A 24,631-nucleotide genomic window follows, 5' to 3' on the forward strand; every position below is an offset into this window, starting at 1 on the left:
TTGAAGATGTAAATACTTGAGTTGTTCTCTTGAAAAAGTTGTGAGGTAGACAGGGTTGCTTACATTGCGGCCATTTTGTACATAAGGAAACTGGAATGAGTGAGTATAAGGTGGGTGCTACTTAGAAGCTGGTAGCAAATCCAGGTGTCCAGACTCCACAGCCCTTTTCTGTATACTTCCTGAAAAGGCCGCTGGGGCATGCTCAGAAGGATCCTGCCTCCCACCCCTGCTGCTGCCCCGGCCACATGGGCACACTCAGAAGAGCCTCCTCTCCGCCCTTCATTCCTCAGTGAGGCCCTGCAATTTCTGCAGCTGGCCCTGTTCACACTCCATAGAGAGTCTGTTCATTACTCTTCCAGGCACCAGGAAAATTCATCACATCTCGCACTTGATACTTGGACCTTCCCCACTGTCCACCCTTGCTCTTGGTGCCGCTCGAAGGGCTACCAGCTTCCAGCTCTGTCGGTACCCCCCCACCCGCCCCCAGGAACACCAGCAGCTCCTGCTGTGCCATTTTCCACATCCTGCTGAATAAATTAGTACCCAACTCTCAATTCATCAAAGTCAAAACTCTCTAAAATGAGTTTAATTAAAAGAAGAGGCTCTTGGGTTTTCTCAGATTGGATAGTGATCAAGGCTACTCGGAATATTGGATTTATCTTTGCTCTTTGGCTGAGTCTCTGCCTTTGTCTACATGTTCCCGCTGAAGGTCTCTAAGTCAGAAGGGGATAGGGAGATTGGAGGCGGTGGAGGGAGAGAAAACTCACTCCCTGTTAGCACCCCATCCCAGACAGATGTGTTGAGAGGCTTAAGCATGCCACCCCATGGTGACTTCAAGGTCCCCTTTCCCTCCCCCAATTCCCCAGTGCAGTGTTGGGGGTGAAGTGACCTGGCTGTGTGAAGCTACAGTAGTAGCAAGGGAAGGTGCCAACCATCTCCCCACACCCCCTCTGCCTACCTGCCTTGAATGTTTTCTCTCCTTTGGATGGTCCCCACACCCCACTCCTTCCTTAATATTCAAACTGCTCCTCATCTCACTCCCTAATTGACTTTAGGTGGATTCTACTTCCCAAATTCTCACTCCCACCTCTCATCTGCAGAAGGCCATGAAAAGCTGATGTGCAGCCAGGCACCTACCAACAGGAAGGAAAACCCCACAAATCAGAGCAAACTTTCAGACTTTTTTTTTTATTATTCATTCGACAGCATTTTCTCAGCATTCGCACCATGAATGAATTTCTCTCCGAGATACCATCTCCCTGCTGTGCCAAACAGTGCGCATGCCTCTTCAATAATAATTCCAGCTCTAAAGAATATGAGCTTGCATTTAAAACACAATTTACAATCTACCTATCTGTCTATCTATACATATACATACATACATACATTTATATATACAGTGACTTCACGTATAACAGAGCCTATAAAGGAATTGAAGTAGAAAATGGTTCCCCAATAAATAGTCATTTCTCTAAACTATACAAAATCCTGCCAACAAACCACTTGCTTCCACCTCCTCCTGATAGATACACACTTACAATAGTCCTCAAGAGGCCAGTGCTTTGCTCTGCACCACCCAGCTTCTCCATATGTGGCCTCGGCACACATTCAAAGCAGGTTGTCTTTGTGCTATGACCAGGTGGAGATGTGGGCCGCCTCTCCTTGCTTGGGCCACATGTAAACAACTTTACACAGCCAAGTCACAGTTGCACACACTTGCTGTGAACTCAGCGTGGCAGAAAAAAAAGCACAGCTGAAACAGATTTTGAACCATCAGGAATTCTAATTCCCAGTTGTTGCCAACTATATAGATGAATAGGAATTCACATAATTTGCAAAGAGTTGGTGGTTTACTCTGAGGCCACTCTTCAAAGATCCACATTTATTCGTGAAAGCAAGTGTTCAACCTAAGAAACCTTGTGCTTCAACCAAACAATCATTCTAACGTGCATGGGCCCAGGGTTACAGGGTGCAAGAAAACATCCATGGGAAACATGCCTGCAGCGTGGCATGCCCCGCGCTGGATATCAAAAAACATTTTCTCCTTTTTTCCCCCCACAAACATCCAGGCTGCTTCTTTTTTCTCCTCCTCCTCCTCCTCCTCCTCCTTCTCCTTCTCTTTTGAGATGTAGTCTTTTAATGAGTCCCAAGTACAGCTGAAAATATCTAAGTCCTCTAAGCTGCTAATTCATAAACTACGGCTATGATCCCAGTTTCAAGCTGATGCCTGGCATTATTACTAACTCACACATAGCGTGCAGTCTTCAGAAGTTGACGGACACATGTTTATCTTTGTAAAGGGCCAGCCTGGTGTGCACTTACTCTCCAAGAGGAATCATGTCAAAACCCACTAAGTGGAATTCCCACTCACCATACGTCTCTAAAACCAATTTCCTGTGAAACTGGAGCCGCAGGCATCTGGCCCTGGGGCACATCTGGGATCATTTTACCCATTTAGGCGGCTGGGGGCATTTGGATGTGGGCATTCATGGAGTAGAAGAAACTGTTAAGTAGGGCGGGGGGTCTACTGGATGAGTGATCTGCCCCAGGTAAATTCACTGTGTCTACAAGGGTGGATATCTGAACTGTATAGGAATAATAACTCCTTCTTGGAAGAGATGGAGGGTCGTCGACAGGGACAGCGAGGGCAAAGTCCACTGGGGATCAGCAGCAGTGGAGGCCGCCTAAGGCCTACATGCTTTGTTGGCCTTTGACTTCAACCTGTCTCCAGCAAAAGGGACAAAAGAAAAGAGAGGTATGTTAGTTAGGAGAGTTGCTCTCCTTCACTGGGAAAGCTGACTCTGGGTTGGCTGTCCCCTCACCAACACCTCTCAGAGCTGCCAGCAGAAGGGGGAGGTGAGCAGAAAGGTCCCAGCAGGGCACCTGGCAGAAGGCCTCTTGTAGCCCGGCTCCAATTCTGACTATCACCATCCAAGGATGGTTTAATAGCTGCACTCATGAACGTGTCTCTGGTATTTCTAAACTCTAGTCTTGCAGGAAGGCAGGGACTGTGGTATCATGAAAGACTGCTCCTCCAGGAGCTTCATTGAATCATAAAGTCCTGGAAACCCCCCTTCCGAGGCCACACCTGTACACCTGGCCAATTTGAATTGCATCTTAGAAACATGGTACAGAAAGGTATTGACAAACCATAATAGCAAAATCCTCAAAACCCTCTGCCTTTTCTGCACCAGGTTCCCTTGCTAGCTGTTCTAGGGATATATCCAGGGCCTTTGCACTTCCTGTTCCCCCCTGCTCTTGCTCATCCCTGTGACTCACCCCTTGACCTCTTCAGGTCTCTGTGCCAAGGTCACCTGGCCAATGATTCTATTCCTGGTTGCTCAGTCACAAATCACAGCCACTCTCAACCTGCTGCCCTGTCCTCTGCTGCTCACCTACATTGTATCTATTTCTTTGCTATCTGTTTACACCACCATTTAAGCTCCTTGCAGACCCTTTGTGGTGTCCCCAACAGGGAGAACAGTGTCTCCACAAAGCAGGTGCTTTGCTGAGTGAGTGAGTGAATGAATACATGATGGAACGGAGGGATAGTTTAATTACTCCCACCCTCATTGAGAGTCTTAGTTTAGAGTAAGGCAGAATGAAAAGGTCAAGTGAAGGGCAGCTGGGGTCTGACTCGCACTCCCCTGGGAGACCTGTCCTCTGCATCTGCCCTGCCCCCCACTCCCCATTTTTATTATGGATGCTGACAGATCCCTCTCCAGACCACCAGAAGTGATCAGCCACCAATCTGGAAAGCCACCTGTACACTGGATGTGGTTTAACCTCCCTTGATAAATCCGTGGAGGGTTCCCAACTGCCGCTGGGCCATTAAATGACCATGAACATAGATGACCATGAACATAAATGATTACCATGAACATAGATGACTCTGAACATAGATGATTACCATGAACATAGATGACTCTGAACATAGATGACAGTGAACATAGATGACCATAAACATAGATGACCATGAACATAGATGAATACCATGAACATAGATGACTCTGAACATAGATGATAGTGAACATAGATGACTCTGAACATAGATGACAGTGAACATAGATGACCATAAACATAGATGACTCTGAACATAGATGATAGTGAACATAGATGACCATGAACATAGATGATTACCATGAACATAGATGACTCTGAACATAGATGATAGTGAACATAGATGATCGTAAACATAAAGATGATTACCACGAACATAGATCATAGATGACCATGAACATAGATGATTACCATGCAGAGATGATTGTGAACATAGGTGACTGTGAACACAGATAACCGTGAATATAGATTACCATGAACATAGATTACCATGCTGTGCAGATGCGCTGGCAAGTCATCAATGATTTCTGATTGACAGAAGGACAAATAACCCCAGGTTGGCTGAAGAAAACCCTCAGGACTACTCATTCAAAAAAAAAAAAAGAGCAGCTAGGCGCCCGTGGCTCATGTCTATAATCCTAGCTACTCAGGAGGCTGAGATCTGAGGATCGAGGTTCAAAGCCAGCCTGAGCAGGAAAGTCCGTGAGATTCTTATCTCCAATGAACCACCAGAAAACCAGAAGTGGCGCTGTGGATCAAGTGACAGAGCGCTAGCCTTGAGCTGAAGAGTTGAGGGACAGTGCCCAGGCCCAGAGTTCAAGCCCCACGACTGCCAAAAATCAAACAAACAAAAAACAGCAAGTTTAAAAAAAAAAGAGAGAGAGAGAGAAAAGTAGAAAAAAGAAAGAGAAAGAAAGAAATAGAGAAAAAAAGAAAGGAAGGAAGGAAGAAGAAAGAAAATAAATGAGCTGGAAAATCAGAAGGACAGCTCAAAGGCTGTCTTTACCCCTGCTGTGGGAGCTCTGGGAAGTGGAGCAGCTGGCTTGTTTGGGCCCAGTGAGGTCCATGCCAGGCATCCCTGCCTAGAACTAGATAGAATGCACAGCAGGCTCAACAGGGCCATGGATGTGATGGGGACTGTCCCCAGCTTCAGCTTGTGCTGTCTCCAGAGTCAATGGGCCCCCAAATCACTGTCAACTCTGAGTGCAGCACTGGGGTCCCCATGGCTACTGTCTGATCCCGGACACCACCCATGCCCTGAGAAGGAAGGCACCCACACGTTCACCTTTGACGCAGGCCTCTGCGGGCCCCACCAGCCTTCCCTTTCTTTTCTTTATCTGCTTTTTCGGCTCCCCTGGAGTCACTGTGGGGGAAAAAGCTGATTTTAATGAGTCAGCCTGCATTTCCATGTGGCTGTTTTTTTTCAGTGTCAAATTATGACTTCCTCTTCCCCACCAACGAGCGCATTAGCACATTCCCCAGGGACTGCAACTCAGGCACGGATCCCGAGTGCTGAGCGCTTGGTGGGTGGGTGGGTGTGTACAAAGTACAGCACACACTCCCCGCTTACTCATCAGATGTTTCCAAGCCCAGGAAGAGGAGAGAAAGTGCTGTTCATGCTGGGCTTTCCAGACAGCAGGCCCTAGAACCCGGTGGCTGTGGACCAGTCCTGCTGGGGCTCGTCTCAGTCGGGAGGGATGTGACAGCCACATCCCCAACATGAGCCGTCGGGGGTGGGCTGGAAGGGGATGCTGCACAGGGCTGGGTTGTGGAGTCTGGGCACAAAATGAAGGGAGGGAGACGGAGACCACTGGCAGGATACCTGCCTCACAAACCAGTCTGTAAGGAGGTCAGCCTGAATCTGGCCCGGGCTGCTGCTTCACCTGCTAGAATGACTCATGCCTTCTCCAGGTGGCTAGAGCAGACAGACAGGACCCCCAGGTGCATAGGGCCTTGCTATCTTCGGGGAAAGGGGGCAGTGGGGCCAGAAGGGCCAGGTGCTGTTTATGAAGAAGCAGAAAAATGTGCATTTGGGAGGCTGGCTGGGTCTACCAAGCTTCAAAATGGACAGTGTGTCTGGATCTGTGCAACCTGCTGCTGAAAGTCAACATGGAAGCAAAACAGACAGAGCTGTGCCCATGCATGGCCTCCCTCCCAAAAGGCAGCCCACGTCGGGATGTTGTGCCGCCCAACCTCTAAGACAGGAAGGCCAACAGCCTCTGGGCTCGGTAACCTCCTCCTCCTGGGCAGCCAGACCTGGTTGAGCCCCTCTGCAGCCACCTTCGAGAGGCCCCCAGTCTGGCAGCGCATGGGATTCGTACCTGCTGACGCCCAGGGGACGCGTGCAGAAGCGTCTGCATGCCCTGTCATCTCTCCCAACGCAAGCACAGCGCGAGGGGGTCTGCGTGGAGGGTGGGGCGCTCCCTGGAACGGTCCCTGAGGAGCGTTTGCCCCGGAAACTTCCTCTGTAGTTGGAGAGTCCATAGGGCACCGTCTGCCTGCAAAGCACAGTGAGGTCAGGGCAGCAGGGCCTCCTCCCGACACGGACCTCCAGGGCCCCCAGGCCTCCTCCCCTCCTCCCAACATGGACCTCCAGGGTCCCCTGTGTGAGGCTTGGCAGGGTCTCTGCTTCCCCCCACCCCCAGCAGAGCACAAACTACACCAGCCAGAAGACAGCCAGCCGGCTCCCCAGCCCCTAGGAAGCAAGAGAGGGTGGAGGGAGGGATTGGAAAGACAGGGAGGAGGACAGGTATCCCACGGGCAAGGTGCCCCTGTGCCCCGGGCTCCCCAGCACGTGGCAGGGTTTCAGCCTTTTCTAGATCAAACCAAAAAGATGGATCCTTCAGGGCAGGCTCCTATCCTGGAGAGCCCAATCAGGGCCTCCAGGTCGCTCCCTGCAGGAGAGAAATAATGAAGAACAGTTGGAGGGTCTCCAGCTTCCCACCACCCCAGCTCCTGACAAGAGCATCCGGGTGACCCCAGGCTGGCCCCGCCCACCTCCCCAGCTCCAGCACCCGGCCTGGGCACCTGGACTTTCAGACCTCTGGACCCATGAGGCTCCTATAGCCAACCCCACTGGGGGTGCTGTCCCCAGCAAGTCGACCACGAACTGAGCTTCTTCCAAGGGCACCGAGCAGAACTTGCTGTGTGCACAGAGATGGCAACGAATACAACAAAGGTCATCAGGAATGCACCCCGGCCTGTGGACACCACTTCCTCAAAGACACACACATCAGAAAGAACACTGTGCCCTCCAGGAGGCGGCGACGCAGGCTTGGCAGGATGGCTGAAGCCCGAGCTGCTCTTGGGAAACTTGCTTTTGAAACAAAAAAAGTCTGAAACCCTTGACCACTTCTGTTTATGGCCAACGTGGGAAGGGGTGTTGCTTGGAGCAATGACTATTAAAATATGTTTCCTATGCCTATGTATATTCAAACCATCGCTCTCCAAAGGAGAGGAAAGACAATGCCAGTTGGGGGGGCGGGGAGTTAATGCCATATGCCTCATTCATTAATAGAACTGAACATGACTTAGGGGACAAATTACTAATAACTCCAAGAAACAGAGCTACTTTTCCAGTAAGTCTTGGTTTTCTCATTTGTCCTCAGAGATGGAGCCACCTGGGTTTCAATGAGGTCCGTGGAGTACCACCAATTACCCAGCTCAAAGAGGGCCCTCACATCCTCTCTGCATGTTCAAAATAAAACCAAATTGAATTTCTTTTCTTTAGAAACACACTCCATGGAGCCTTTTTTGGGGTGGTGAAAGGAAATCAGGCCGGGCCACCCCACAGTGACCAGATGCTCAGAGCAGCCCATCCCTCCCTGCTGTGCTAGTGAGCAGAGACCAAGAATGCGTCCGGCCCAACTCTCTCCTCTTGCTCTTGTCCCAGCTCCTTCCACCCAAGTGCCTTGAGAAACAGCAGACGCGCACGCGCGGATCCTGTGGGCGGAGGCAGACCCAGCTGTGCAGCAAAAGAAAGCAGGGTCCTGTCTGCAGCTGGACCTCTCCTCAAGTCCCGTTTTCCTTGGAAATAGCAGATGTGGACGGGACAGAAAACACAACAATGCAACCATTGTTGTGAGTCCAAATTTGGCTAAAGGTATATTTTTCCAGTAACAGGGCCACGTTAAATCTCTAAGTGTTGACATTAAATCCAGTCCTCCATTTTCTTGGGGAAAATTACACACAAGGAATAACAACGCTTCCATTTTTCCATCAACAGAGAGGCCTGCAATTTTGAAATTGCTGTCAGCTGACTCTGCATTTGTGGGTGGAGAGCCACTCGACAGGAGAAAAATTATCCAAAGTGTTTTAGGTAAGGAAACAAGTCCACGAGGTGTTTGTTAATAGAGACATGTTTAACACCTCTCCAGAAGTGCAGAACGCAGCCATCTGCATGCCGACATCCCCACAGTTTCCAAGGATGTTTACAAAGAAGCCAGCCCCAGGAACTGAAACACATTCAAGAGATGACCAGATCCCCTCTGGCAGAGCCTGCTCTAACCATCATGTGCAGGGTTTGGAACAAGAGTTCAAATGGAGGCCTTCCTTCCATAAATCTAACCATTAAAAGATTTTTAGATCAACTTAACAAGCTCTTAAATAAGAATTCTCGCCCCCAACTTGAACAAATGTGACTTCACAATGCTTGAGAAGTCCAGCATTAAAGTTAGAATTTGAGAACTTCTGAGGGTACTTGGAATAGAGAAGACGAAGGGTATCTGGCACCATCGCCTCCCACTCCCAGGTGGATGTCTTCGGTTGCAGCCCTAACCACCTTCCGCCCTGCAGGCAGAGGCCCCTTGGTCACCCTGCAAGCTGAAGAGTATTTTCTGACCTGGAGGGTCAGACCCTGGAAGTGTGATCGGGGACCCTGAATAGGTGGGACTTGGCTTAGAAGAAGGGGTATATGACTTTCAGACCTATAGATGCCTTGCAGCAAAAGATGCATAGCCCAGGGAAGGTCCTGGGTATCCCTCTAACCCATAGGGCAAGTCATGTTCCTTCTTAGCCAGGTCTCAGAGTTGAATTCCAGCTCCTCAAGAAAAGAAGCCAAGTCTTTTACTTCTTTAGAACCAACTACAGACATAGCATAAGGCAGAGCAGATGAGAACTATCAAACAATCAACTGGTAGTTAATTGTGGGGTAATTGTAGTCTAACAGACTGGATTCTTCTATACAACAACCACGAACATCATTACAAAGAATCTCTAACTTCCGTCAAGCACCTGCTCTATTTCTAGTATCATTCCAACTGTGATATGGATACAGAAAGACACATATGTGTATGTGCCTCCAAGAACTTCATATGCTATTGGAGTCTGAACTCAGGTGAAGGGAAATGTCAACCCCACATGTACAGATGCACAGAGTGCAGAGAGAAAACCTGGCAATTCTGTCAATACATTCTGAAGAACTTACATGATAATCACTGTTCCCTCATTTCCTGATTGAGAAGTGTTCTTGGACAAATGTGATGAGGTACTACATGGGAAATATTTAGCAAAGGATCAACAGTGAATGAAAGTTACTACTGCTATTATTTACTTGGTTTAGGAATTGTGAGTTTCATGAGGCAAAAAAAAAAAGTCCCCTCAATCAGGCCCACATTTGTGATGTGTGACTAAGCAATAAGAAGGGCAATAAAGAATCCGAACTCTACAAGGACCAGCAATGCCATATTCTCCTTTGGGCAGGTCTGTCATTCACCACTGCCTACCCCAAGCACACATGCACTGTATTTGTGTCTCTGTCCTTTGTCCCTGTTTCCTGAATTGGGAACAGGGGCCAAACAGTGGTACCATGAAAATAAAGCTAAATTGGCTGACCACCTTGAACCAGCACACTGTACTCAACAGTGCCAGCCTACTGTTGAGCAGCATGGTTTGCAGAATGTAAGTCTTTGTAGAAACAGGCAGCTCTTCCACACACTGATGCCTCTGAAGACACAGCCCAGCCATTGATGTTTCCTTAAAACATAGATGTTTTCTTAGAGTGCAATGCAAGAGAAGCAGATGCAGAAATGAGAAAACCAAATGCTCTCCATCATACCTGCATTTGTGATGTCTAAGCTGTATGTGTTCGTGTAATAAATCTTCTCTCAATTTTTGTGTGCTGGGAATATTTGTTATTTGATCAGCAGTGGGGGTGCTAGGGTCTTATTTATCACAGTGTTCCTTATTTGTCAAGTTTTCCCAAATGTCATATACAAATGCCATTAAATATTAAACTCCCAAGTCTCTCATATCCATTCTTCATGGGTAGCACCCCGCTGAAAGCACTTCATTTATCTCTACAAGAAGTTCTTAAATAAGCAAAGTGACTTTTTAAAACAACACTGCTTAAAGTTCTGTGTTGTCTTTTCCTAAAGGAATGAATTATTTCCATTTTCCTGATGGGTAACTGACTTCTTCTGAATTTAAAGAATAGACATAGATGGTCACAGAGGCCAGCCCAGAAAGAGCAACAAGGCTTTACCTTCCGAATTCCACATTTTCAGAAAATGGTGTCAAACTGTAATTCCCTCTGAATGGCCAAGCAGTGTTTAGGCAACAGGCACACAGAGCTTTGAGGGTTGGGAGAACAGCACAATGCAGACGAACAAAGGATCCCCCACACAAGCATTTCTCATTTCATACAAAAGTTGACAAATTGGCATTGTTTACTTTCAGTCAGTGTTGTTAGGTTAGAAATTTCACAAAAAATACCCCCATTTCTAGCTTCTCTTGAGTACCTAGGAGTTGGGTTGATCCAGGTCCCAGATTCCAACATGGCAGCCACACTTGTTGTTGACCGCACCTAAGTATTCCATTCTGCCCCAGTCCTCAGCATCCCCAGTACTTTATTCCTATCCTCCACTCATTTCTGTGACAAGTCTGGTCATCCCAGGTCTCTAAATGTACAACTCTGAAGCTTACCCCATAAAGGAAAGCCAGGCAGGTGTCAAGACCCTTGGACAGCATTTAGCCCCTAGTGCTAGCTTTCTCTTTATTAATACAATTGTTTTCATTTTAAAGCCCAAGCTTTGGCTGACGATCCTGAAGGTCAGGTAAGTTCACCTCATGATTAGAATACATGTCAAGATGACGGTCGGTCTCCTTTGAGCCCCATTTCTCCTTCTGAAGTGGGGAAGCGAAGGCAATAAGGTGACTCTGTGCCTGCAGAAGCAAGGCTCCAGGAACTACACTAGCCACGGAGAGGAGAGGGACACAGCGGCCTCCTCCTGGAAGCCAGGACTCAATCCCTTCCCACCTTTCTATAGACAAACAACTTCAAGACCCCAGCATGCTTCCTAGCTTTGGCTCGATTTCAGATTTTATTAAATTCCTTCCTTGGGAAATACCACTTGCTAACCCATTGCTTACCCCAGCTCAGTGCTTTGGGGAAGGGGGAAGGGGGTAGTATCTGTTACCTTCTTTTCTATCTTTTGAACATCAGTGGTTGGACTTGGTTCTAATGAGTTAGGATAGGGGAGCTATAGCAAGTGGTGGGGCAGTCAAGGGTATAAACACACCCTTCCCTCCAATGGTGTCTGCATGCGCTCACCTGCTATGTACAGATGTGTGGGCAAGCTTGTTTAACTCAGAAGAAGGATCACTTGCTTCCAAAGATGAAAGAGTTGGGCTTCTCCAGAGACCAAGGCCAGTCAGTTGATTCTGGCTCCGGATCTTTTCAGAATCATCTCCCTCCCATTGTGTGGGGGCCTGAGGGGCTGACCACCACTGACCTCACTTCTCCTGCTGGAGGACTGGTCAGGTGACCCCACGGGGCCAGCAGACCCTTTCTCTCTCCTCTTCAGTGAAGGGACTCACTATCAGATAAGCACTCTGGAGCTGCTGTTTGTCAGAGGGCCCTGTCCTACCTTGTCCACTAGACTGTTACCCCCCACCGTCTCCCTCATCCTGGCCCCTCTCCCTTCTCCTCTCAGCCTGGGCTGCTGCTTCTTTTGAAGTTAAAACACCCTGAGTGCTTCTAGTGAACCTCCTTTGTGTATTGTTCACTGGACTAGGTGTCTGTTGCTTGTGCCCAGTGAACTCTGACCCAGGACCTCACGTTCATGAAGTGACAGGTGGACGTCTGGTGTAACAAGAAGGGTATTCAGTCTCCTCAGCTGCTGGGGACAATCAGAGATTTTCTTCCCTATGATAATATACAAAAGAGCATGTCCTGAATCAGGAAAAAGCCAGCAAAGTCGGCTGGCCAGAGAGCATTTGTTTCAGCAGTGCCTTTGGTAATATCTAGCTTGGCTCGTACTGTCCTGGAGTAGATGGGGTCAAGTACCCACCCCTACTCCACCCCAGAGGCACAGGCCTGGCCCTAGCACTCGGCTGACCACCCAGAAGTCCAGTGTCCTCTGTTGAGCCTGTTCGTTGTCCACTGACCAAGTGCTTGTACAAGCCACAGTGGGTGAGGCCTTAATGTCAGACAATACATGTGGGGTCTTTCTGATCTCCAAGAATGAAAATGGATTTGGAAGCCTAGGCTTTCTTTTATGGCCTTGGAATACAAGCAGAAAACATGCACACTTGCTGGCTCTAAAATAATAACACGCATACCTTATTCTTCAAAAACATGGAGATGGGGGGGGTTCCTTTACTCATGCTGCAGAAAATCTCAGCTTACAGTTGGAAGGTCCCAAGTCTGAGTGCTCGTTCGGCATTCTTCTTCCCATTGCCATGGGAAAGGCTGCCCCCAAAGCCCTAGAAAGGACCTGTGACCATGGAGCCCTTGGAAACACCCAGGGCAGAGTGAGCAATGTGCTGGGGACTGGTTGCATAGCTTGTAAGGAATTCCAAAACAATGCTACTAAGCCTTCAAACCCAAGGTGAAGGGCCATTTTTCCTTGCAGGTGTGGCTTCCCTGCATTTGTCTTTCACATACCAGCTGGGGTCCCTGAGTGCATCTTCCTTGTTCATTTCTACGACAGGTGTCTGGCTCGCTGTGGACACTGACTAATGCCCCTGCATGTCAATAATGGGCATCTGTGAAATGACTACCCATCACCCATACCAAATGTATGAATTCTGGGCTGGTTGATAGAACGAGTGGGTTTCTACTCCATGTTTTGTCCAGTTGACTGGAACTGGAGGAGCTACATCTCGATCATCACTGGTGAGGCTACAACCTACCATGATGGACAGTGCAGGCTTCACAGACCGACAAGGCAGAGGCCATGCTGTGGGCAGTGCTCTGAGGGCAGCCCCAGATCTTGCCACACTGAGGACTCGCTCCCTTAGAGTTCTGGGTGGACAGCAGAGGTCAGCCTTTGGATCTGAAAAATGGCAAGGCCGGCTAGGTTCCTCAAAGGCCTCACCCAGCTCCAAATTGCTCCACCACTTGGGACTCTTCAAGCAGTGCAATCCCAGGAGAAGGGCCTGGAGACCTGCTCTCCAGCAGGCAAACCACAACTCCGCATGGGTCTCCTGCCCCACCCACAATACAGGAGTCCCAGCATCTCCCAAGCTGTTTACAGAGTTCTGTGGCACGAAGCCACGTGGCTGAGCTTTTAAATAACCCCAGAGTTGTGGAATTCATCGTCCTCCAGATCACTGGAACTCAGCTAGTCCTCCCCTCACACAGGGGTCACAGGAAGGAGACAGATAGGAAAAATGCCCTGTTCTAGTGAGGGATGGGATTTTTCCAGTTACAGTCCCCATCCCCCAAAGCTACGGAAATAAACTCCTGCCAGGGGTGGAGAACGGAGCCCTCTAAAGCTAAGGTGTCCTCTTCTCTGTGCAATTCCAAGGTATCAAATGAAGCGGGGCTAGAGTTTCTCTCTCTGGGCCTTTGCACTCCTGACAAATTCCAGGTCGAAAGGAGGCATGAGGACCTACATCTGTCTGGCCCGGCTTCATTATAACTTTATGCAAAGCTGCAGACAGATGGGACTCAAAATAGCTGCCTGTGGTAGAAACAGAGCAGACATCAAGGGAGCAGATATTCTCATGGGGATGGGGTCTCCAAGGAAGGATTTTTTAATATTATATTGTCACACATCTTTTTAAATGATACACCGAAAACAAGAGAAGCCAGCCTGGCTAATGTTCAAGGCTTCCACGTTTGGGATAGGAAAGTCCTTACTGACAACTCTGGCTCATGCCCTTTCAGTGATAACAACATATTCATTTTCTAGTATAATGGTGTGTGACCTTGTGCAATGATCTCTTGGCAGCTCCGACGAATGTCTCACGTACCCCAAACTCAGAATATTGGGGTCCTTACTCGAGATACTTCTTGCTGACTCTCCCCCAGGAAGCCCGGGCTAGGACGCAGAAGAGGCTCAAGAACAGATCCTTCCTTATTAGAAATGTGGATATTCTGTCAATGATGAATTTTTGTACCCACTTGGACTTTCTGCAAATATTCAATTACAGTGTTTTTCCAGGTGAGGTTCTGAGCCTCCTAAACATCTGCACAGCCTGTATTCTCAGCCCTACAAGAATCCTGCAGAAATCCTATTTATAAGCTGGGTGCTGGTGAATCATGACTGTAATCCTAGCTACTGAGGAGGCCGAGATCAGAGGACTGTGGTTCAAAGTCATCCTGTGGAGGAAAGTCATGAGACACTTGTCTCCAACTAATCACCAAACAGCCAAAAGTGGATCTGAGGCTCAAGTGGTAGACTGTCAGCCTTGAGCAGAAAAAGCTCAGCAGGAGTGCATAATCCCCGAGTTCAAGCCCCAGTACTGGCACACATCCACAAAAAGAAAAAAAAATCGTACATATAAAAGCCAGAAAAGATGGGTAGCCCTCAATTAGTGTCTTCTTTCAGCAAAGCTCTGTGACACTCCTCAGGCTGTGGAATAAATCTGTCCCCATTAGCCATTTGCCCTGAGTTCCAATTGGCCAACCCCCTCCCCAGACCTGACTCATTCGAAGAATCTGTTTCTGGTTTTCAACGTGCTGGGCTAGGATGTACATCTCTGTCCTGCTGTGTTCCGGAGTTCCCGTTTATCTCCTGCTAAGTCAGCCTGAGAAGGCCATAAAAGAAGGCAGGCTGAACATTGCTAAGTTGTGTGAAAGCTTTTGGCTCTAAGAATCCAGGCCAGGGCAGAGGAGAACACAGGCAGATACATGATCCTGTTGAGTGGCTCCATGGAGATCTGGTGGGTGGGCCAGGATTCAGCACCACCCCACTCACAAAAAACCACACAGGGCTGGGAAGGTGGCTCAGGGGTGGAGTGCTTGCCTCGCATACATGAGGCCCTGGGGTTGATTCCTCAGCACCACATAAGCAGAAAAAGCTGGATGTGGAGCTGTGGCTCAAGTGGTAGAGTGCTCGCCTTGAGCTGAAGAGCTGAGGGACAGCGCCCAGGCCCAGAGTTCAGGCTCCACGACCAGCAAAAAAAAAAAAACAAACAAAAAACACCACACAAAACTATGGCTGGGCAAGCAATTTGTCTTATCACTGTATTTAGTCATTCTCCAGACTTATTTTCTCTCTGAGTACAAATGATATCTATCTCAAAGGGGGTAGGGGGTGTCTGTGTACACTCACACATGGGTGTGCCTGTGTTTGTGCATGGGTATGTACAAAGTGTGTGCATGTTCCTGTGTGTGCATGGGTGTGTTTCTCATCTTCAGGAACTCCCTGTTGTCTATTGAAACATGAAGGAAGAACAGGACATTTTCTCATGCAGAACTGCTCCAAAACTGGGCTGTGGCTACACAGAATATCCTTAAGTATGATCTGGGGCCCTTTACAACTCCCCACTGTTGGAGAGAGGGAGGGAGGGAGGAAAAGAGGGAGGGAAGAAGGGAGGAAAAAGGGTGAGAGGAAGGAGGGAGGAAGGAAGAATTGGAGTTCTGAAGCCAGGCTGATTCCAGCCACCACTATGAAGCCTTCTTAAGGAAAGTATTGTTTGCCTCCAGCTTCCTTTGTTTTAAATTCTTGCAGGGATAAACCACACCAGAGATGTTGGAGACGTTCATCTGCTTTCAGATTTAAGGCCAAGTTCCTAGCTGCAACATCCCTTTCATCTAGCAGAAATCCAAATGCTCCCTCAGGGTCACGTTGGGTCACAACCTCTTCCTACCCAAGTGCTCTTGCTTCAAATTAAACTGCTTCGGGGCCTCAATCTGGGTCAGTTGCACTCCAGCCAAGCCTGTCTTTGCCCCCAGACAGCTCACATCCTTACAGCAGCTTTCGGGGTTCTCAGTCCCCGGGAATCCATGGGAAAGGTCAGCTTATCGTGTCAACCTTTCCAACAAACTCTGAAATTTAGCCCCAAGGCACTCGCATTTTAAAGCATCTTGCTATCAGATGATCTGAGGGCTCCCCAATTCCAAGTCAAAACCAACATGCAAGGTATGCTAGGTTTCCAAGCAGGAGATGGAGTTGATGACTAGAAAACACAACTCATGAGTGAAGGAAAACCGTGATGGGTCGGAACTCAGAGTTCAGGAGCACTGTTATACAGCCAGAGCCATCTTCTTCTTCATGTCCTGCTCAAAGGCACAGCGTGGAATTAATTATTCCTCCTAAACCCACGTCCACGGTATTTCCAACTCCCAGGATATGGTACCCATGTCAGGACGCTGGTAATGCTAGGCCCAGAGATGGGAAATGAAGCCCTGGGCCCCATGAATCCTCAGCTGCAAACCCTGGGTGTGACAGTCTGCCAAATTCCCCTGTGAAGAAGGTACAAGACTCCTCTTCCTTCCAAAAATCTCCCTGGACAGTTTAACGGGTCCTTCAACCCATCCTCCACTGACATCTTCCCACTTTGTGGAGGGAGCGCCTTGCCCAGTCCCCAGACCTTCCTATTGTTTACCAAGCCCAAAGGGAGCACCAGGAAATGTCAGAGGAAGGACACGGATCTCAACCCACCTGCTGCAACCTTTGGCCTCCCCCCCGTCTTTATGGAGCTGCTTATCAGCAGCAGAAGCGGCCAGGTGGCCTTTCCCAGAGTCTGGGAACTTTATGCTAATTGAATTTTAATGGCTGTGCACCTGCACCTCACCTCTGGAAATGCCAGAGGCCTCTAGGACAGAGGGTGTGGGCTCGTGCTGGGTTACTGCGGAAGGATGAGAGAAAACTAGAGTTGAAAGTCCCTAAAAGGCCAACTTCTGCAGCCCTAGAGGAAGAAAGTTCCAGTCATTAGTGCCCCTTACTACACCAAATGGGCAGGAAGACGTCTCTGGCTGGGAAAGGTTTCTGCAAGGTTGTATTGGCCCCATGATGGCCACATGACCTTGAGTGCTGACCAGATGCAAAGTGACCATTGCCCATGCACTCTCCCTGTGCAGATAGAGACCTGCTCTCACAGAGGGCATGCGCCCACGGTAGGAGATTCAGAATTACAGCAAAAATGATGTGAGCCCTGGCTTGAGCTCCTAACCATGACAGGGGGATCCGCTCCCCTCTAAGAGAAGTCAGTCAGTGAAGGGAGCCTGGATGCCCTTTCTCAACCCCAAAAGTGAACATTTGTGCAAAGCAGGACAGTCACTAAGCAAAACAGTCACTAAGACTGTACCAGATAGCGAGAAGGCAAAGTGAGGCATCAGCCAGAAGAAGATTGTGTACAGAGCAATAGTCACATTAAGCAAAGTCCTGCTGGGGATGGAGCAGGGGTCTTTGAGTCTCTCTCAGCTGGGGATCTTAGTTCTCAACCGCCGGTGTGCGGGGGCCTACAGGTTCTTGTGGCTCTCAAAGGCTAACAGGAGCCTTGCACTTCTCCATAAGCCCATAATATCTCTCCAGAACAAAACCTAGGACACCGAGGTAGACCAGGGATGTGAGCTTTTGCTCCTGTGCCCATTTATGTCTATCAAGTCACCGTGCAAAGGTCAACTGTGTTAGGTCATAGAACTACACAATGCATCAGCACCCCAAAAAACAGAACCACCTTTCAGGAGTCGGGATGGGGGAGCAGGTCTTTCCTTGGTTATAGGCCCGAGCCCAGCCCAATGCCATGCAGACACGGCACCCCATCGAATCCCATTGGCTGACTGGCATGCAATGACTGATGTGTGGCCAAGTCCTACATCACCACTGATATTGAGATCAATCACTCCTGACACCATTCTTGAACCATAACACCACAAAACCATCATGTTTCTGCTTCAAAGAGCCAAGTCTCCACCAGTGCTCCTGCTCAGGGCCAGGCCACAGACTTAAAGGTGACTTAAAGGGCTCCTTCTCTGATCCTCTGGGCGAGGGACCCAGCTGTTTCCAGTCTACAGAAAGCTGGGCTTCCAGAGCCATCCCCAGGATATTCTGGGACTTGGAAATGTGGTCAAAGGCTTTCTTGAAGAACACAAGAGGCAAGGTCAGAATTTGTAGTGATGCTGCCTTTTTGTGGTAGAATCCATTAGAATGCCAGTTCCAATGTTTTGTTAAATATGATGATGATGATGATTTTACTCTTTGGGAAGGAAAAGAACATAAAACAAATGTCATTCTTGTGGGGTGAAGTAAGCGGGGCATGCCAGGCACAGCCTGGGCAGCAGGCTGGGCATCCCACAGGAGAAAGTCGGTCCTTGGGGTCCCTGCGAACTACAGGTTCACTGCAGCCCACACCCTATAGAGGGGAGGCGGGGAGCTGAGGGCCCCTCCCACCCCGCCATCACAGCCAGGACTCCAGGGCGCAGCGAAGCTCCAGCGCATGGAGACTGCCGATACCAGACTTTCCACCACACTCATCTTTCCAAAATCCTGCCCTGCTCTTTCCACAAATACATTCCTACTTGTCAGCCATGTGGCTCGGATTTTTGTTTGGAAAACATGGTCACCATCGCAGTATCACAGTGCCTTGCTCATATGTCCGTGTTGGAATGAACAGATGGCAGGTTCCCTCAACCACAGGCTGGGGAGGGGCGTGGCCGGCTTTGTGGGGTGCGCTGAAGCTCAGTCACTGTTAGACAGACTGACATTCCTCTGTAACCAGGCCATGGTGGGACACAGCTAGAACTGATGTCCCGCCAATGTCTGCAGGGAGACACAGGCTCTCCAAAGAGGGCTCTGCCACACCCTGCATGAAGAGACCTCAGGGGAGGCAGGGCGCCTATGGACCAGAGCTGCTGAAGCCACGAAGGTGCAGGGGCAGGGGGGGGGCAGGGTGGAATCAGGTATAGGATTTAACCAAAAGTCAGGCAGAACTTACCAAGAAACCAAACTCAGATTGAGGAATAAAAATGAGAGAGACAGGGAAGCTCAGATCTTCTGCCTCCAGACTAGCCTAGACAGTCACCCTCCCACAAGGATGCAGGCAGGGTCTCCTACATTATTCCTGAGCTGCGGAGATGCTGCCTGAGACACAGCCTAAGCCACCCTAGTCTCAGCCTGGCCCTCTGAAGATGCCCACAAATGTGCTCCAAAGACCAAGTTGGATTGTAGGTGGGCTGATCTCCATTCAACCACATGGACTCAAGGAAGATAGGCTGACACGCTCAAAGTTCATCCTGGAGCATCGAGATCCCTCCAGGCTCCAAAGCAGAAGGGACCAGGAGCAGACCACCTCCTGGAGGAGAAATTCTGGCACACAGTGAGACCAGGAGGTCTGGAGGATAGGGTGAGTAGAGCTGAGACAGAAGAGGCCCCGGGCCTCTGGAAGTATCACACATACATAGTGACCTTTAACTCCACACAGTATTTCTTTAGGTTCTTTTGTTTTGTCACCTCCCATGCTCCCTGTCACTGCATTCCCCCTCTTCCCTTTTTTTTCAAATTATAATCTTATTCCAGATGTTTTAAAGACAGCAAGTAGACCCATCTAAGGGAGGAAGGGAAAGAAGGCATCAGGGTGGGCTGCAGGACGGTAGAAAGGCTGTATAGGAAAATCTTCCGTATAATATTGATTTTCTTTGTCTAGTTTCAAAGTGCTTTGGTGGCTGCCACTTTTGTTGTCCAAGTAGCTCACTGGGCATACACACACTGGATTCACCCCCCCACACACACACACTGTTTAGAGCAAAACAGAGTAAGAGCAAAGGGAAGAGGTAAACTTTGAGAGAAAGTGATCAAGTTAGCTACCTTGGGAAAAGTCAAAGATCCCAGATTTGTTTTAGGCCACACGAGCCAAGTCAAAATTCTGAGGTAGGATTCCAAACACCTCAGTGTGTCCCAAGTAACCACTTCCTCCCCAGCTAGTGCTCAGGGGCTTGGAGGACCCGAGGGGTCTCCATAGGCCCCTTCCCCTTGAGTCCCCTCCCCCTCCCAGGGTGGACTTGCTTCTTTCTCCTTCTGGAGTCATCGCATGGGTTGCTCACTAAGATCAGGGCTCTGTCCCATTGTTGGCTGCCCAGTGATCTCTGCTCAGTTGGGCTAATTTGGCAAGATCACACAGGCAAGAGGATCAGAACCACAGAAGACAAGTGACAGGAGGATGGAGCCTACAAGAAAAGATGACCGTGACTTTGTCCCAGAATAGAAAGTGATCCATGACAGCCCCGAAGTCCTAGCTCGTATCATGCATTCGTGACTACAGAGGCCCATCAGAGGCAGCCAGACAAACAAATCCTGGCATCAGGATCAGCAAGAGAATTTTGTGACAGCTCAGGATAAAGCCCTTGGTTCAAAGGGATGAAGAATTGCCTGGTGGTCACGGTGGCACATTAACCAGGGTCTATCTCAGTGCTAGACATCTAGCTGAATGACCAGGTAGCCACAGGATGCCGGCCCTGCCACCCACACCGGCGTTGTGCTGAGGCTGAAGAGGGCGTAGAGCCCTGGTCCCCTGGTCACCCTCCCTTGCACTTCTTTCTTGAGATGTTCAGGTAAGAATGACACCTCAAAGCTGACCCCCAAAGGGTCACAGAGGCTAGAAAGGACATCACGAGGGAAGACTGGAGATGCCTCCATGGTGGCCAACAATCTGCATTCACAACCATCGCCACGTTCCCAGCCAGGAATCTCTAGTCAGAAGCTTCAAAAGCATCTCCCAAGATCCCAACACCACCACAGCATGGACGCAAACAGCGGCATGCTCAAGCCAGGTTCTACCGATTCAGAGAGCAAACCAGGTGGAGGCCAGAGCAAGGTCAAGTCCTCTAGATGTTTGTGAGATGTGTCTCAGCAGAAAGGTCTCCTGAGGCTGAGTGGAGAGCGCTCCCGTGGCTCCATCAGCTTGCCAGGCCCTGGGTACGAGCTCTTAGGGACTAAGAGGAGGGGTCCTCTGTGGCGTGCCTGGACCAGGGCATGAATCACCTGGGGATGGGCAGTGGTGGGTGCCTCACCCTGCCTCAGCGCCCAGGAAGGCAGGGGACCAGGAGCCCAGGCCATCAGCCTGGACAGCAGGGGCTGTCAGAGTCTCTGAGCCCACCCACCTCTCCACAGGAAGTGGGCTGCTTTTAAGGAATGTTCGCTTCCCCCTGTCTGGAAGGGTCAGGAGCTGGATGGACCCGCTGAGCCCCCGGGGCAGGAGAGCTGGCTTGGAAAGGAGCCTCAGAGCGACTTCTCAGGTGTCTAATACCCTGGGTGGATTACTGCCCCTCTGACAGAGCCCCTGCCTGCTGGATTCCTAGCTATAGATTGAGTTTCTCCTGGGCCAGGCTTGGGAGGGGGGGGACGGAGAGTGCAGGGGGGAGGGGGCACGCAGACTGGGTGAAGGCAGAAAGGAGGCCCTGAAGAAGCCAAAGGCTGTGCCAGGGCCGAGCCCCTCCCCCCGCGCCGCAGGCAACTCACTCGGGAGTGTTGATCCAGATGATGTCCAGGTGGCAATAGTAGACGCACTCCTTGTCCTTGTAAGTGAAGCACGTGCAGCGCCGGGCGCGGGGGCGCGCGGGGTCCCCCCTGGCTGCCTGCCCCCCAGCTTGACCCGGTGCCCGCTCCGGCCCGCCGCGTGGGTCCTGCATGGCGGTGGGGGACCCCGTCTTCTTGTGGGGACCAGCCACCGTCTCTTCGCAGTTCCACTCGGATCCGGCTGCGAGAGGGGCCCAGGGCACGCTGGTCCTGCCAGAGCCCCTTGCCGGAGGGCAAGGCACGAGTCCTGCAGGAGGCCAAGTGAGGGGCGCACTGAGGGGCCCTTCCGAGCTGCAGGGGAGACCCCAACACCCCCGTCTCCTCGAGCCCTGCGCGGGAGCCACGGGCTGCATGCACTTTGCACACTAGCAGCCAACTCGGTCCCACGAAGTTTGCGAAGCTATCCTGTGCCCGGAGCCTAGAACTTCTGCAAGTTACGTGCAGACTTGGTGCAAAGCTTGCGAGCTGTGTGCACTCTCTGCAAAGTCTGAAAACCGTTTTGCCCGGGATAGAAGGAAACTTGCACCCCCGCTGCACTTTCGGGGCGTCTGGGCAAGCCTTCCCTGCGGTCTCCGAACGAGGAGCTTGCAAAGGTTCTAACAAGTCCCCCGGTGCGTTGGGCCCGCAGCCCCCGCCCCCCGCCCAGCAGCACCGACCCCTTGCCCCGCTCCTTTTGTGTGCCTGGCGCCACGCGCGGCGCGCCGCCCCTTACCTGCGGCGGAGGTCACGGTGAGCCCGAGGAGGAGCCACAGCCCCGGCTCCATGAACCCCGATCGGGCGTTGGAGGCCCGGGCCGGGAGGTCGGCCGTTCGGGGCTGCGAAAAGGCACTGGGGTTGGGCCCAGCTTGGAGGTCCCACCGCGCACCGGCTGCTGCTGCGTCCCGGGTTCTGGCGGCCGAGAAGCGCTAGTGGCGGTGGTCACGAACTTCTAGAGCTCTCTGCCCATCCCCGCCAAGGGCCGGCGGCCGTGGCTGGGGCTTTTCTGGCTCCTGCACCACCCCCTTCGCCTCCCCGCCTCCCGGAGGGGCTGGAGCTGCTGCGCGGGGCCTTTGAACCTGGGGCGCACGGGGGTCGCCTTGGAGGCGCGGGGGCGGGGAGCCGGTGGGAGCGCAGCGGCAGCCCGGGGCGAGGCGCACCCCGGGCCGGCCGGGGGCGGGGGCTGCGAGGCCTGGTGGGGGGAGGAAGGGGGAACGGACAGCTGCACCAGGCTGCGATCCGCTCCTCAGGCTGTTCCGTCCCGGACCCGCGTCCCCGAATGGCAGCCCCTTCCCCAGAGCAGCCAGAGGGACTTGTGTTGAGTTGGAAAGGAAACAAGGCGCTCTGGGGCTCACTTGATGACACCTTCCCCTGCCCGGGCTGCGGTGCCAGGGCGCGGTGTACTTTACACCCGTGACTCACGGGCACCGACGGGCTGCTAGGTGGGGTAGTGGTGGGGAGCAAAGTTACAAGCATTCTGGAATAGTTAGCGGTCTTGGGGTATCCTCACAGCCCTGCGCCGGCCTGAGCTTCAGTGAAGAATTGTCGGGGGAAATACCCCAAAGAAGTCCCTCTCTTCCTTCCTAACCTCCCAGCTCCCCCAGGACCCCCTCCCAGACAGCTGGGAGACCTGGTGTGATCACAGACATCCCAGGGCCCCCACAAGAGGTGGAAAGCATCTGTAAAGCCCCCGACCCTCCTCTCACACACCTTGGGGTTCAATAACTCCCATGACCCCCACTCACAGCCTCTTCTTAGATGAGTTATAAAAGGTGCTACAACTTCCACTCTGCACGTTTGCCCACCCACAGCCACCATGACAGAAGGAAGCTCAATACAGTCCAACTGAGAGACCACGTGGAGGGCCTAGTAACCAACAGCCACCTCAGGCACCAAGACCAGAGCGAAGGAGAAGATGATCCATTTTCCCAGCCTCCCAGAATGCCCACAGGTGAGAGCAGGGTGACACTGGGTGCTGACACATGCCAGAAGTTGAGAAGCCGTGTCAGCGGGTTTGGCATGGAGGGAAAGGACACTCACTTTCCTATTGCCAATGGCGATTCTGAGGGAACAGGATGTCTGCTGATGCTAGGGAAGGAACAAACACTCAGATTCCAACAGTCACCTCTTTCCTCGAATTAACATGTTCTTCTTAAAAATATATATCTTTCGTTGAAAAAATAGCTGGAGAAAGAGAAAATACACTAATGAGATGAAAAAGAAAAGGGCAGACTACAGGTCCCAGGCTCGTTCCAGACATGGATGATTGCCGCTTGTTTCTGCAGCCACGGAGTCCGGAGACACTGGAGACACCCAGCATCACCTGTGGAAGAGGGGCTGACTGCCAGCTGGAGCCACTGCTGCCTCTGGTCTGCATTCAAGCTAAGACAGGGGGAAGTTAGCAGGAAAGAAGCAAGAGCTTCAGAGGATGCTCTATTCCTGAAAGTGAGGTGGCCCCGTGGTTACAGGAAATACCCTACAGTGGCATCCATTGCTGACTCACAGGGAAGAAAGGTCTCCTCCTCTTTATTCTTCTTTGGTCCTTCCAACCATGCCAGGAGAGCGTTGGGCACCACCCCCGTCCTGTACCAAGGGGAGCTGACCGTGGGCTGAGCCCCAGGCAGGCCTGGACTCCATCTGAAGGGTTTTATAACATTGCTACCACTACAGTTAGTTTTATATTTATCTTTAATTTATGGCAAGTAATACTGGTTTTCCTCATGTGTTAGAGATAAAAAAAATTCCTTTCTAAATTAATTTACTTAAGCTAAAAACAATTAAAATATGAAGTAATCCATTGTAAAGCCAGTTTGAACACTTGGCAAAAATCACAGTTTGTTGGCCCATGACCCAATCCTGGAGAGCTGGGGTTTGAAGGGCAGGGAGCATAAAAACAGACAAGGAAGAGGAAGGAAAGGGAAAGAGGAAGGGACAGGGGAAGGGACACTTTGATATCCGTGTCCGTAAGCTGGATAACAGCGAGAACTACCCAATAAGGAGCATTAGGAAGGGGAGATCACATTATTCTTGAAAATAACCTTCCGAATCTGCAGGGATCCGCAAAACACATACAGTAGATGTTGGAGAGCTGGTGTCACTAGCCCCGAGTCAGCACTCTGAGCATAGTCATG

The 24,631-nt window shown here is 50.8% G+C and overlaps 1 protein-coding gene across 1 annotated transcript; it reads right to left on the reverse strand.

Annotated features, from left to right (window-relative positions):
• Positions 1-2,667: 2,667 nt before the first annotated feature.
• Edn3 (endothelin 3) lies at positions 2,668-22,288 on the reverse strand. Its single transcript, XM_013024333.1, has 5 exons — positions 22,237-22,288; positions 21,468-21,771; positions 6,162-6,338; positions 5,126-5,203; positions 2,668-2,721 (listed from the first exon to the last, which is right to left on the reverse strand). Exons 1-5 carry the CDS (start codon positions 22,286-22,288, stop codon positions 2,685-2,687), a joined length of 648 nt encoding a protein of 215 aa, XP_012879787.1. The 3' UTR covers positions 2,668-2,684.
• Between the last annotated feature and the right edge of the window lie 2,343 nt (positions 22,289-24,631).

This window comes from Dipodomys ordii, unplaced genomic scaffold, assembly GCF_000151885.1.
Source record: "Dipodomys ordii isolate 6190 unplaced genomic scaffold, Dord_2.0 Scaffold75, whole genome shotgun sequence".
Classification (NCBI taxonomy): Eukaryota; Metazoa; Chordata; class Mammalia; order Rodentia; family Heteromyidae; genus Dipodomys; species Dipodomys ordii.

Excerpts from the sequence above, each read along its gene's own strand:
- Edn3 (XM_013024333.1), bottom strand. The coding sequence starts at position 22,288 with ATGGAGCCGGGGCTGTGGCTCCTCCTCGGGCTCACCGTGACCTCCGCC. Across the intron at positions 21,772-22,236 it reads CACCGTGACCTCCGCCGCAG|GACTCGTGCCTTGCCCTCCG; the intron begins GTAAGGGGCGGC and ends GGCCTCCTGCAG. Across the intron at positions 2,722-5,125 it reads CGCAGAGGCCTGCGTCAAAG|GTTGAAGTCAAAGGCCAACA; the intron begins GTGAACGTGTGG and ends TGCTGGAGACAG.